At 50.0% G+C, this 13,756-nt stretch overlaps 1 protein-coding gene across 1 annotated transcript in view; it reads right to left on the bottom strand.

The window, feature by feature from the left end:
* LOC103122242 (rho guanine nucleotide exchange factor 18-like) overlaps window positions 1-11,980 on the bottom strand; it is a 63,278-nt gene extending 51,298 nt beyond the window's left edge. The window contains exons 1-3 of the mRNA XM_060184735.1: window positions 11,905-11,980; window positions 8,661-8,777; window positions 350-572 (exon numbers count right to left, since the gene is read on the bottom strand). Of these exons, the coding sequence (XP_060040718.1) occupies window positions 350-572; window positions 8,661-8,777; window positions 11,905-11,980 (416 nt within the window). The remainder of the gene's footprint in view (window positions 1-349; window positions 573-8,660; window positions 8,778-11,904) is intronic.
* Window positions 11,981-13,756: the final 1,776 nt, after the last annotated feature.

Genomic DNA, 13,756 nt, shown 5'->3' with positions numbered 1-13,756 from the left:
TGGGGTTGGTTGCTCTTCCTGATGAGTTCTCTCTCTCTCTCTCTGTGGGGAAGGCTTTGGAGGGTTGGGGGAGCGAAGGGGGGAGCATTGTGGGGACACAGGTCTGCGTTGTGGGTATGTGTTCGTTCAAGTCACGTGCAGAGGTTGCGAGTCTGGGGGGTGTAGCCTGGGCTGGTGGGGGTGGGGGATGGGGTTGAGGGGGTTGTGGGCGCCCCCGCCGTCCCCTGGGTGCGAGCAGGCCTGGGGACTGCTTGTGACAGGCAGTGCGCGCCCTCTGCTGGACAAGCCGGGGATAGCAGGCAGCCAGACCCATTTGGAGGTGTCTCTGGGAGGGAGTTGGGGGGCTGACCTCCGCCCGTGCTCCGAGCAGCTCCTCGGCCTCTCCCAGCTGCGTCTCCGCTGCAAGTGGGGGCGCCTTGCCGAGCCGGAAAAGGGCGAATCTCCTCTTTCAGTATCTTTCTCTTTGGGGGAATACCTGCCCCCCTGAGGCTGGTTGGGGGGCAGCGCCCCGAACTCCAAGTCCTGCAGATACTCGCTGCCTTGAAGGGCTTCCCAGTCCAGGCTGAGGTCCTCTGAAAAGTCCTCTTCCTGTGAGAGGGGTTTGGGGGGGCAAGAAAGGGCATTGAGTGTGAGGGATTAGGGGGAACCCCGATACTCAGACCTTGCCCACCTCCCTCCCTTCAACCTGGGTCCTGTGACCCTCTCTCTCATTGTGAGGGGAGAAAGTTGGGGGGGTCTCCCCAGTAATCCATGTCTATTGGACTTTTAAGACTTTGCTCCCCCCCCCCCCAAAGAAAGGAATTGGATATGAGAGTACCAAGCCAGGTTTCACCTCCTTCCCTGAGCTTCTGTCTGGCTTATTCCGTTCATTCATTCAAAAAACATTTTTTAAATCTTTATTTATTGAATAGAGACAGCCAGAAATTGCTGCTTGTGAAACTTTCCCCCTGCAGATGGGGACCGGGGGGGGGGGGGGGGGGGGGGGAGGCTCGAACCTGGGTCCTTGCACACTGTAACATGTGCGCTCAACCAGGTGTGCCACCACCTGGCCCCTCACTTTTTTTTTTTTTTAACAGAAAGAGAATATCCCTTATATGGTAGTCACGAGTCATGTCTTCTTCCCTTTCTTCCTGTTTTGTCTTCCTTCCTTCCTTCCTTCCTTCCTTCCTCTTTTTTGTCTTGGATGTCTGTCTTTTTTTTTTTAAGATTTTATTTATTAATGAGAGGGATAGGAGGAGAGAGAAGGAGACAGAGAGACAGAGAACCAGATATCACTCTGGTACATGTGATGCTGGGAGTCAGACTTGGGACCTCATGCTTAAGAGTCTGACACTTTTCTTTTTCTTTCATTCATTCATTTTTCTCTCTCTGTGTTTTCGTTCTTTTTTTTTTTTTTTTTTTGCCTCCGGGGTTATCTCTGGGGCTTGGTGCCAGCACTATGAATCCACTGCTCCTGGGGGACATTTTTTCCCCATTTTATTGGACAGGACAGAGAGAAATTGAGAGGGGAGAGGGAAAAATAGAGAGGGACAGAGACAAAGAGACATGTGCAGACCTGCTTCATTGCTTGTAAAATGACCCCCCCCCCCCGCAGGAGGGGAGACAGGGGCTGGAACCAGGATCCTTGTGTGGGTCCTTGCATTTAATACTACGTGTGTTTAACCAGATGCTCCATCTCCTGTCCCCCCACACCCTTTCATTAAAAAAATTTAATTATCTTTATTGGATAGAGACAGCCAGAAGTTGAAAGGGTGGGGGAGATAGAGAGGGAGAGAGAAAGAGAGACACCTGCAGCCCTGCTTCACCACTTACAAAGCTTTCCCCTGCAGATGGGAACCGGGGGTTCAAACCTGGGTCCTTGTGCACTGTAACATGTGCGCTCAACCAGGTACGCCACCACCCGGCCCCTCCCTTTCATTTTTTTAAGAGAGACCCCAGCACTGAAGCTTCCTCCAGTGTGTTGGGGGCTGTGCTCAAACCCAGGGTCAAGCCCATGGCAAAGCAGTGTACTGTGAGCTATGTGACACTTTGTTGTTGGAGGTGTCTGGCTTTTGTTACCCAGTGAAGCATCTGCCTGGATCCCAGCCCCTGTCAGAACTTGCTTCCTTTTATGGGTGTGTCTTATCCCACTGTGTGGCTCTGTCCTGCTGGGTGGGTCCAAACACAGTCACCCTGTTTATTCACTTATGCAAGGAGGGCGCTTAAGTGGTGTCCATCTTGGGGGTCCTGAGAATTGAGGCACTGAGGACAGGGGCATAGAGATAGCTGAGCTGGGTGGGTGGGGTGGGGAGTAGCATGTTGATTCTGCAAAAAAAAGACCCTCCTGCCTCAGGCTCTCAAGTCCCAGGTTCAATCCCCAACAACACCATCAGCCAGTGCTAAGCAGGGCTCTGGTTAAAAAAAAAAAGAGAGAAAAAAAAAATTCACATTTTTAAAGAGTTGTTTGAAATCAGTGAGAAAAAGGGCCAGGGAAATTCCATAATGCTTATTCAAAAAGGCTTTCCCGGGAGTCGGACGGTAGCGCAGTGGGTTAAGCGCAGGTGGCGCCAAGCACAAGGTCCGGAGTAAGGATCCCAGTTCGAGCCCCGGCTCCCCCACTGCAGGGGAGTCGCTTCACAGGCGGTGAAGCAGGTCTGCAGGTGTCTGTCTTTCTCTCCCCCTCTCTGTCTTCCCCTCCTCTCTCCATTTCTCTCTGTCCTATCCAATAACAATGACATCAATAGCAACAACAATAATAAGTACAACAATAAAACAGCAAGGGCAACAAAAGGGAATAAATAAATATTTAATAAAGAAGGCTTTCCTTCTGTGAGGCTGTGAGGTCACAGGTTCAATCCCCAGCACCACCATCAGCCAGAGCTGAGCAGGGCTCTGGTGTCTCTCTCTCATCTTTCTCTCTTTTATATATCTCTCTCATATTAAAAGAAAATTAATCAAATACTTTAAAAAATTATTTATTCCCTTTTGTTGCCCTTGTTTTGTTGTTGTAGTTATTTTTTGTTGATGTTGTTGTTGGACAGGACAGAGAGAAATGGAGAGAGGAGGGGAAGACAGAGAGGGGGAGAGAAAGACAGACACCTGCAGACCTGCTTCACCGCCTGGGAAGCGACTCCCCTGCAGATGGGGAGCCGGGGGCTCGAACCGGGATCCTTAAGCCGGTCCTTGCACTTTGTGCCATGTGTGCTTAACCCGCTGCGCTACAGCCCGACTTCCAGTCAAATACTTTTTATAATGGTTCTCCAAAAAGACATTCACATCTGAGGCTCTGAGGTCCCAGTCTCCATCTCCAGCACCACCGTAAGAGCTGAGCAGGGGTCTGGTCCTTCTCTCTCTCTCTCTCTCTTTCTCTCTCATTGTCTTTCTCATTAATATAAAATAAAAATATTTAAGTATTAGAGAGGTAGCATAATAGAAAAAAAAATCTCATGCTTGAGGCTCTGAAATCCCAGGTTCAGTTTCCAGCACCAACATCAACCAGAGCTGAGCAGGACCCTGGTCTCTCTTTCCTAGAGTTATCACTGGGGCTTGGTGCTAGCACTTTAAATCCATTGCTCTTGGTGGCCATGTTTTCCATTTTCTTGGACAAGACAGAGAGAAATTGAGAGAAGGGGAGATAGAGAGGGAGAGAGAGAGAAAGAGAGGCACCTCCACCCCTGCTTCACTGTTCATGAACATCCTCCTTGTAGGTGGGGGAGCTGGGGGCTCAAACCTGGATCCTTGTGTGGGTCATGGCTCTAAGTACTATATGCAATTGTCAGGGTGTGCCAGCCAGGTCTCTCTCTAGCTCTTTCATTAAAATCAATACAATATTTAAAAAATAGAAGATTATTTATTAATGAGAGAGAGAGAGAGAGAGAAGCAGAGTATCCCTCTGGCACATACAATGCCAGGGATTGAACTTGGAACCTCAGGCTCCCTAGTCCCCTATGCTACCCTCTGTGCTCCCCCCCTCCTGGGTCACCCCTGTCCTCTCTGCCTTAGCATTTCTCTCTTGGGTCCCCACACTGACCAAACTTGCATTCCTAGCTGCCCAGACCCCTTTCGACCCCGCCCCAGCACCTCCCCACCCCAGCCAGTAATTACAGCCCGAGTCCTTTCTCATCACCCCCATCCTTCCTCCCTGCCCTCCCCCAGCCTGCACAACCTCCCCAGACTACCCCGCCCCCCAAAAAAACCCTTCTTTGTGCCTCTGGTTTTTATCCCCCCCCCCAAAGCATAAACCCGCCAGACTTCCTGCCTCTGCAATGTCTGTTCTCCCTCACAGGAGACAGGTGGGAATCCGGCCCAATCTGGGAGTGATCTGGGAGCAGGGGGGTGGGGTACAGCCCTAGCACAGCCTGTCCCAGCTCCCAGGCAGGGTCCCCCCCTCCCCTGACTTGCTTGGGGGTAACTTAAAGTGCCCTGGGTGAGGTGTTGCCTAATTAGGGGTTGCCCTAATTAGGGCTCTGCCAGGGGCTAAGCTGTACTTCAAATGTTGGGCTGAATACCCCAGAGAGGTTGTGAGGGACCCAGGCTCCTTGCTTGTCCAAAACTCGGGGAGACCTGGGGGACATGGACACCACCTGCTCCTCTGCCAGTGCCAGACCCAGGGGTGAGGTGCTCTAGGGCAGCTGGCTGTGCTAGATTGTACATGGATTCTTCTTCTTCTTCTTCTCCTTCTCCTTCTCCTTCTCCTTCTCCTTCTCCTTCTCCTTCTCCTTCTCCTTCTCCTTCTCCTTCTCCTCCTCCTCCTCCTCCTTCTCCTTCTCCTTCTCCTTCTCCTTCTCCTTCTCCTCCTTCTCCTCCTTCTCCTTCTCCTCCTCCTCCTCCTCCTCCTCCTCCTCCTCCTCCTCCTCCTCCTTCTTCCTTCTTCTTCTTCTTCTTCTTCTCCTTCTCCCTCTCCCTCTCCCTCTCTCTCTCCTCCTTCTCCTTCTTCTTATTACTATTACTATTATTATTTTGCCACCAAAGTTATTGCTGGGGTTCAGTGCCACCATTCCTGGCAATTTCTTTTTTCTTTTCTCTTCCTTTCTCTCTTCCTCTTCCTCTTCCTGTTTCTCCTCTTTCTTTCTTCCTCTTCCCTTGTTTCTCCTTCCATTTCTTATTTTTTTTCTTCCTTTAACTCTTTCTCCCTGTGTTCATTCATGTCTGTCTCCCTTCCTTTCTTTTTCTCTTTTTTCACCATTTTTTCCCTCTCTTCCTTAATTTATTTTTATTATTATTATTTTTTAATATTCATTTATTCCCTTTGGTTGCCCTTGTTTTATTGTTGTAGTTATTATTGTTGTTATTGTTGTTGTCATTGTTGGATAGGACGGAGAGAAATGGAGAGAGGAGGGGAAGATAGAGAGGGGGAGAGAAAGACAGACACCTGCAGACCTGCTTCAGCGCCTGTGAAGCGACCCTCCTGCAGGTGGGGAGCCGGGGGCTCGAACCGGGATCCTTACGCCAGTTCTTGTGCTCTGTGCCACATGCACTTAAGTCACTGCACTACCGCCCGACTCCCTCTTCCTTAACTGTGGGACTATGTGAAAGCTTGGTAGAGATTAGGGGAAGCTCTCCCATCCTTGGATGGAGGTCTGGAAAGACACCCCACTTGTTAGCCTCTCTCCTTATAGAGATGAGCCAAGAGGGAAAAGTCTCCCAGACTCAGTTTCTCCTTGTTAGTCTCTGAAGCTCACAGAAAGCCTTCAAGCCTCTCACATTTAGTTTCCCCTGCTAGCAGGCCAAATGGCTGCCTGCTTTAGGGTTCACTCAAAGTTCACACATCCACTTCACCTTTTGATCACGAAGGAGAACACACTCTATCATACACCCCAACACCAGACAGTGAAAAGCCCCCAAATCCTATTCCCTTGTGTCCTTTGATATCTGTGATTTACATCAAGTTTTGTTTTTCTTTTCTCTACTTTACCTTACTGGTTTAACCCCTGTGCTTCTCTCAAATGCCTTTGGATAATTAACCTGCCTGCATCATGGAGACTAATTGTTTTGACCTTTATGTATTGCATCAATTCTTGTCATACCAGCCTCCTACCATAGGGGCAAGCTGACCTTTAAGAAACCTGCAATTTCTGACATATGTGAAAAATGTTCTTTGTTTAACTCTCTATATAAACCTGTACCCATCTCCAGATAAATGAGTGTTTATACCAGAGTACTCCCTGATGTCTCCTTTCTGAATCATGGGGTCCCTAAGAGCCGGTGAGGGAGGGTCGGAGACTCACCCCCGGGCTGGATCTACTCCACGGGAGTGCCAGCACTTAATTTCTTTCTTCCTTCCCCCTCTTCTTTTTTCTCCTTCCCTCCTTCTCCTCCCATTCTTTCTTTCCTCCCTTTCTTTCTTTTTTTTTTTTTGACAAAGAGGGAGAAATAAAGAGCGAGAAAGAGTTGGGGTGGGGGGTGCACCTGGTTGAGTGCACATGCTACATTGTATAAGGGCCCAAGTTTAAGCCCCCAGTTCCCACCTGTAGGGGGAAAGCTTCATGAGAAGTGAAGTAGGTCTCCTCTCTCCTCTCTCTTGGCACAGGTGGCGCCAAGCACAAGGTCCGGAGTAAGGATCCCAGTTCCAGCCCCCGGCTCCCCACCTGCAGGGGAGTCGCTTCACAGGCAGTGAAGCAGGTCTGCAGGTGTCTGTCTTTCTCTCCCCCTCTCTGTCTTCCCCTCCTCTCTCCATTTCTCTCTGTCCTATCCAACAACAATGACAACAGTGACAGCAGCAGCAACAACAACAGTAATAACAGCAACAGTGATAACAAGGGCAACAAAAGGGAAAAAATGGCTTCCAGGAGCAGTAGATCTGTAGTGCAGGCACCGAGCCCCAGCAATAACCCTGGAGGCAGGAAATATATATATGTTTATATAACTGGGACCAAGAAAATAAAAGTGTCTGGAGAAGGGTAGCTCAGCTGGTAGAGTGTAAGGCTTACACAGTGAGGTGTCTGGTTCAGTCCCTGGCATTGCCTGTGCTGGAGCAGATCTCTGGCTCCTTCCTCTTTATTTTTTTAAAATTATCTCTATTTATTTATTGGATAGAGACAGCCAGAAGTTGAGAGGGAAGGGGGTGATAGAGAGTGAGAGAGAGGGTCAATCCCCTTCCTACCATAAGCCAGAGCTGAGCAGTGCTCTGGTAAAAAGAGAAAGAGAGAAAGAGACAGAGAGAGAGAGAGAGAGACTGAGACCTGCAGCCCTGCTTCACCACTCACAAATCTTTCTTCCTGCAGGTGGGGACTGGGTGCTTGAACCCAGGTCCTTGTGCATTGTAATATCTGCACTCAACCAGGCACGTCATCACCTAGTCTCTTTCTTTCTCTCTCTCATGGATTTTCCTCTCACGAATCTCTCTATTTCATGTGAACGTGTCTCATGTAAAGTAAAGAAAGTATCTTTGAAAGAAAGAAAAGGCTGGGGAGACAGCCTAGTGATTCTGCAAAATGACTCTCATGCCTGAGGCTTCAAAGATCCCAGGTCCAGTCCCCAGTATCACCATCAGCCAGTGCTGAGCAGGGTTCTGGGGAAACAAGGAAGCAAGTAAACAAACAAACAAAAAAGTCGGAATGAACTAGAGTATCATTCTGGCACATATGATGCCATGGACAAAAACCAAAACCTTATACATATGTTCTGAGCTGTATCTCTGGCCAGATTATCCTTTCTTTCTTCTTTTAATATTTGTTTTTTGAAAGAGGGAGGGAGGGGAGGAGAGAGAGAGAGAGAGAGAGAGAAGATCCCAGCTTAGCTCTGGCTGATGGTGGTGCTGGGGATGAACTTAGGACCTCAGAGCCTCAGGTATAAAAATTCCTTGACATCACCACTAGCCTGTATCCTTCCTTTTTTTCCTTATCCCTTCCTTTCTGTGTCTTGTTCCAGTGTTTTCTGCTGCACTAACTCCTTGACCTAGTTTTTTTTAAAAATTTTTTTATATTTATTTTATTTATTTATTCCCTTTTGTTGCCCTTGTAGTAGTTATTATTGTTGTTGTCATTGTTGGATAGGACAGAGAGAAATGGAGAGAGGAGGGGAAGACAGAGAGGAGGAGAGAAAGATAGACACCTGCAGACCTGCTTCACCGCCTGTGAAGCGACTCCCCTGCAGGTGGGGAGCCGGGGTTCGAACAGGGATCCTTATGCCGGTCCTTGTGCTTTGCGCCACCTGCGCTTAGCCCGCTGCACTACAGCCCGACTCCCTAGTTTTTTTTTTTTTTTTCTAATTTCTTGATTGATGGTTTATAGTCAGCAGTAAAATACAATAGTTTGTACATGCATAATGTATTGGCCTAGTTTTTAAAAAAATATTTATTTATTTTCCCTTTTTGTCACCCTTGTTTTGTTTTTTTTTGTTGTTGTAATTATTGTTCTTATTGATGTCATCGTTGTTGGACAGGACAGAGAGAAATGGAGAGAGGAGGGGAAGACAGAGAGGGGGAGAGAAAGACAGACACCTGCAGACCTGCTTCACCGCCTGTGAAGCGACTCCCCTGCAGGTGGGGAGCCGGGGGCTCCAACCGGGATCCTTATGCCGGTCCTTGCACTTTGCACCACCTGCGCTTAACCCGCTGTGCTACCGCCCGACTCCCTTGGCCTAGTTTTAATGAGGCTCCCTTGGAACATTGTGCACAACTCCCCCCCACCACCACCCCCCAAGTGTGTTTGTTGTCCCCAGCCCACCCCAGAGACAGACACCTGCCTGCTCGTCCTTCATGGCTGAGGAGAAGTCAGGGTACTCAGCTGTCCGGGGTCCAGGGCTGTCTTGCGTGGCTGCAGAGTCAAAGGGCTGGGCACATGGCTTGGGCTCCGACACTGTGGACAGAGGAGGGGCCCGGGGTCAGGACTGGGCTGACTTCTGCCTGGGCCTCCAAGCTCCCCAGACCTCAGTGGATGGGGTGTGTCTCTGGGGCCTTTCAGCCAGCACATTGGTCACCAGCCCCCACCCTTCTTTCCTCCATTCCTCCCTTCTTTCCTTCCTCCCTCTCTTCCTTGATCCCTCCCTTCCTTTCTCCTTTCCTTCCTTCCTGCCTTCCTCCCACTGCGGCAGAAAGTTTTCTCCTTTTTATTTCTGTTATTTATTTATCACTGGACGGAGACAGAGACAATGAGAGGGAAGGGGTGAGATAGAGAGGGAGAGAGACAGAGAGACACCTGCAGCCCTGCTTCACCACTCGCAAAGCTCTCCCCCTGCAGATGAGGAGTGGGGGCTTGAATGCACAGGGAGCGGGTCCTTGTGCACTGTAACATGTGTGTTCAACCAGGTGGACACAGCCCACCCCTTTTTCTTCCTTCCTTCCTTTCTTTCCCTTTCTCTTTCCTCTCTCTCTCTCTCTCTCTCCCTCCCTCCCTTCCTTCCTTCCTTCCATAGAACAAGCATTGTGGTCCCTGTAGCAGAAAATTTACCCTTCCCTCCTTTCCCCTTTCTTTCTCCCTCCATTTTTTTCTCCCCCCCATGCCCCGCTTTCTTTCTTTCTTTCTTTCTTTCTTTCTTTCTTTCTTTCTTTCTTTCTTTCTTTCTTTCTTTTCTCTCTAATTAACACTGTGAACCCAAGGCATCCATATGGGCACTGAGCTGTCTTCCTGCCACCAATTACACCTTTATTTATTTATTTTTGTATTTCATTTTTCTTTCTCCTTTCCCTTCCTTCCTCCCTCCCTCCCTCCCTTCTTCCCTTCTTCCCTCCCTTCCTTTCTCCACACGGGGGCCTTACACAAGCAGGAGCTCACTGCTCCTAAGAGAGACACCCTCTTCTCTCCCTGCCAGTGAGGACCAAAGACTCAAACTCCGGGTCCTCATGAATCATTTGACCTGTGCACTCCCAGGTATGTCACCCCCTGGCCCCCAGAATCTCTTGTCAACCCCAGCTCCTCTGCCGTTCACCTGCTGTGTGACCGCAGGCAAGCCATCCAGTCCCCCTGGGCCCAGCATCCCAGGGCACAGCGTTACATCATGGCAGGCTCCCTGTCTCTCCCTGGACTGGCCTCCAGCTACCCCAATATCCCTGGGCCCCCTCATTCTGAACCCCAGCTGGATCCTCCACCCTCTGGGGACCCATCCTGTGGGGGGTAGGGGGTAGGACCTCATGATAAGGTGGGGAGCACCCCAGGATGCCCTCAGCCTCCACGCCTACGACCTCACACACACCATTTGGTTATGTTCAAGTCCCACAGTTCTCTTGAGATTTAAATAGAGACTTTCTAGTTTTTCTCCTTCCTTCTTCCTTCAGTAGACATTGAGAGGAGAGGAGGAGATAGAGAGGGAAAGAGACAGAGAGACACCCGCAGCCCTGCGTCACCATTAGTGAAGCTTTCCCCTTGTAGGTGGGGACCGGGGCCTACGATGGTGCGGGGGGAGCGGGGATTGAACCTGGGACTTTGGAGCCTCAAGCATGAGAATCTGTTTGCATAACCATTATGCCATCTACCTCCTTCCTTTTTTCTTTTTTTCCTTTTTTTTTTTAAATTGAAGAACTATATTTTCTTTTCTATTTATTTATTTATTTATTTTCCTTTTTGTTGCCCTTCCTTGCTTTTTTTTTTTTAATTGTTGTCGTTATTATTGTTGTTGTTATTGATGTCATCGTTGTTGGACAGGACAGAGAGAAATGGAGAGAGGAGGGGAAGACAGAGAGGGGGAGAGAAAGACAGACACCTGCAGACCTGCTTCACCGCCTGGGAAGCGACCCCCCTGCACGTGGGGAGCCGGGGGCTCGAACCGGGAGCCTTGCAGGGGTCCTTGCGCTTTGGGCCATGTGTGCGTAACCTGCTGCACTACCTCCTGGACCCCATCTTTTCTTTTTCTTCCTCCCTCTCTCTCCCTCCCTCCTTCCTCCCCTCCCTTCCTCCTCCCTCCCTTTATTTTTCTCCTTTCTTTGTATTTCTTTCCTCCTTACCTTTCACTTCCCCCTCTTTCTCTTCTTCCTTCCTTTCTTCCTGCTTATCTTTCTTTTCTTCCTTTATCTCTCTCTTTTGTCAAAAACAATCCATGGGGTGTGTGTGTGTGTGGTAGTGTAGCAGGTTAAATGCACATGGCGCAAAGCGCAAGGACCGGCATAAGGATTCCAGTTCGAGCCCCCTGGCTCCCCACCTGCAGGGGAGTCACTTCCCAGGCGGTGAAGCAGGTCTGCAGGTGTCTGTCTTTCTCTCCCCCTCTCTGTCTTCCCCTCCTCTCTCCATTTCTCTCTGTCCTATCCAACAACAACGACAACAGTGACAGCAACAACAACAATAATAATAACAACAACGATAAACAACAAGGGCAACAGAAGGGGAAAAAATAGCCTCCAGGAGCAGTGGATTTGTAGTGCAGGCACTGAGTCCCAGCGATAAACCTGGAGCCCCCCCCCCCAAAAAAAAAGCAATCCATCTATCCAAGCTTTCAGGGACATGTCCCCTTGCACCCCCCATCCCAGAAATAACCCCCAGGGAGTGGGGTAGGGAGTGGGTGAGGGTTACCAGCCAGTGTTTGGCGCCCAGCACCCTCCCATGTCAGGAATCTCCAACCCTCCCCCTCCTTTGACCACCTCTGTCCTGCCCCCCTTCAAACTGTTGAAACACTGAAATGGTGACTTCACTGTACCCCAGAAGTCCCTGGAGGCCCCAAGGTAGGAGGTTTAGAAAGGGGTGGGGTGGGTTGAATTCTCTTCCTGCTGTTTCCCCTTCCAGGGAAAGATTCCTGGATAAACTCACGGAACAAGAGCAACCCAAGAGCCCTCCCCCCCCACCCCCCACCCCCGCCCTAGGAGTCAGGGGTCCTGGGATCTTGCAGGAGTGGGGGTGCAGGGGAGGGGTTCCTGGAGCAGAGTCAGGGTCCTGCTGGTCAGGCCAGGCTGGATGGACACACGGGACAGAAGGGAGGCCGAGGGGAGAGTCCAGGGTTTACCCCTGGGTGGCAGGGGCACTGCAGCCCTGCTGAGAGCCCTCCACCTCTTACCCTTACCTCTCTTGAACGTCCACCGCTTCAGCCACAGTCTGGACAGGGCTGGCCAGGAATGATTTAGAGCTGTGTTAGCCATGGGAGCCCTGGTTTAGCTGTAGGACTGGGAGCAAGCACCCCAGGGTGAGGTGGGGGAGGGAAGGCAGGGCTGGGGTGTCTGCCAGGTCTGGCTGCCTGCAGGAGAGAGGGGAGATGGGGGAGGGAGGGAGAGAGGCAGGGAGGGAGGGGACTGTCCCTACGGATGCCCCAGGAGGTTCAGCTCCTGGGGCTGGGTTGGGGGTGGGGGTCAAACTCTCAGCACCCCCAAAGTCCAGCCTAGTTCTTTCTGGGCCTCACAGCCTGGCTGGATGAACCCCTACCCCCACCCCCAGTCCTTCAGGAAGAGGGAAAGAGGCCTGTGAAGGGCATGGTGACACTGGAGTTCTTCAGGAACCAGGAGAGACTGAGTATGGGGTGAGCTTCGGTTTGAAGTGGGAGAGAGAGAGAGATGAGGGAAATGAGAAAGAATGAGATAGAAAGTAAGAGAGGGATAGAAAGAGAAAGAAAGAGAGAGGTAAAGAACATGCCAGTCTGTGTTTTCATGGTTGAGATTTTGAGACAGAGAAACCGGGGGGGGGGGGGGTGCCAAGTGGTGGTGCACCTGGTTAAGTACATACATTACAGTGTGCAAGGACCCAGGTTCAAGCCCCCAGTCCCCACCTGCAGGAGGGAAAGCTTCCTGAGTGGTGAAGCAGGGCTGCAGGTATCTCTCTGTCTTTGTCCTTCTCTCAATTTCTCTCTGTGTCTATCCCATAATAAAAACAAAATAAAAAAGAGACCAATAAAGAGAGAGGCAGAGAGAAAGAAAGAGAGTAAGAGAGAATATGCCAGTCTGTGTATTTTCATTGCTCAGTTGAGAGAGAGAGAGAGAAAGAGAGAGAAAGAGAGAGAGATAGAGAGAGAGAGAGAGATTCCCTTCCCGAAGCTTTCTCCAATGTGGTGAGGGCCGGGCTCAAACCTGGGTCATGACCATGGCAAAGCAGTGACTGTCCAGGTGAGCTATTTTGCCAACAACCCCTTCTATGTGTTTCTTGTTGAGATGGTGGTAGGGAGGCTTGTGTTTAACCTCCAGGGTCCTGAGAATCTCTGGCATTATTTAGAATTATTGCTTTGAGTTTACCAGGGCTGCATAACAGCAGACTGATTTTTAAAATTTTTTTTAAAAAAATTAAAATCAAAGGGGAGTCGGGAAGACAGAGAGGGGGAGAGAAAGAAAGACACCTGCAGACCTGCTTCACCACTTGTGAAGCGACTCCCCTGCAGGTGGGGAGCCGGGGGCTTGAACTGGGGTCCTTCCTCCGGTCGCTTGCACAACGTATGTTTAACCCGCTGCACTACCGCCCGACCCCAATTAAAAAAAAATCAGATTGTAGAGGTGAAAAGGGAGAGTGAAAGGAGGGAGGGGGGGAGATAGAAAGAGAAACAGGTAGAGACAGTACAGAGCTGGCGGACCTCATGTGTTTTCTAAAATATTGATTTATTTATTATGTATTTGATAAGAACAGAGAGAAATCAAGAAGGAAGGGGGAAACAGAGAGAGAGAGAGAGAGAGAGAGAGGAAGAGAGAAATACCTGCTGTACCATTTCACTACTTATGAAACCCTCTCCCACCCCTGCAGGTGGGGATTGGGGGCTTGAACCTGGGTCCTTGTGCATATAGTAATATGTGCACTCAACAAGGTGCACCATCGCCTGTCTCCCAATTTTTATTTACTTGTGTATTTTAAATATTAATTTTATTTAAATAAAACCAACCTCTGACTGATAGTGGTGCTGGGGATCGAACCTGGGACCTCAGAGCTACAGGCAGGAGAGT

This window comes from Erinaceus europaeus, unplaced genomic scaffold, assembly GCF_950295315.1.
Source record: "Erinaceus europaeus unplaced genomic scaffold, mEriEur2.1 scaffold_617, whole genome shotgun sequence".
NCBI classification, from domain to species: Eukaryota; Metazoa; Chordata; class Mammalia; order Eulipotyphla; family Erinaceidae; genus Erinaceus; species Erinaceus europaeus.
This window is presented reverse-complemented; position numbering and strand designations above follow the sequence as displayed.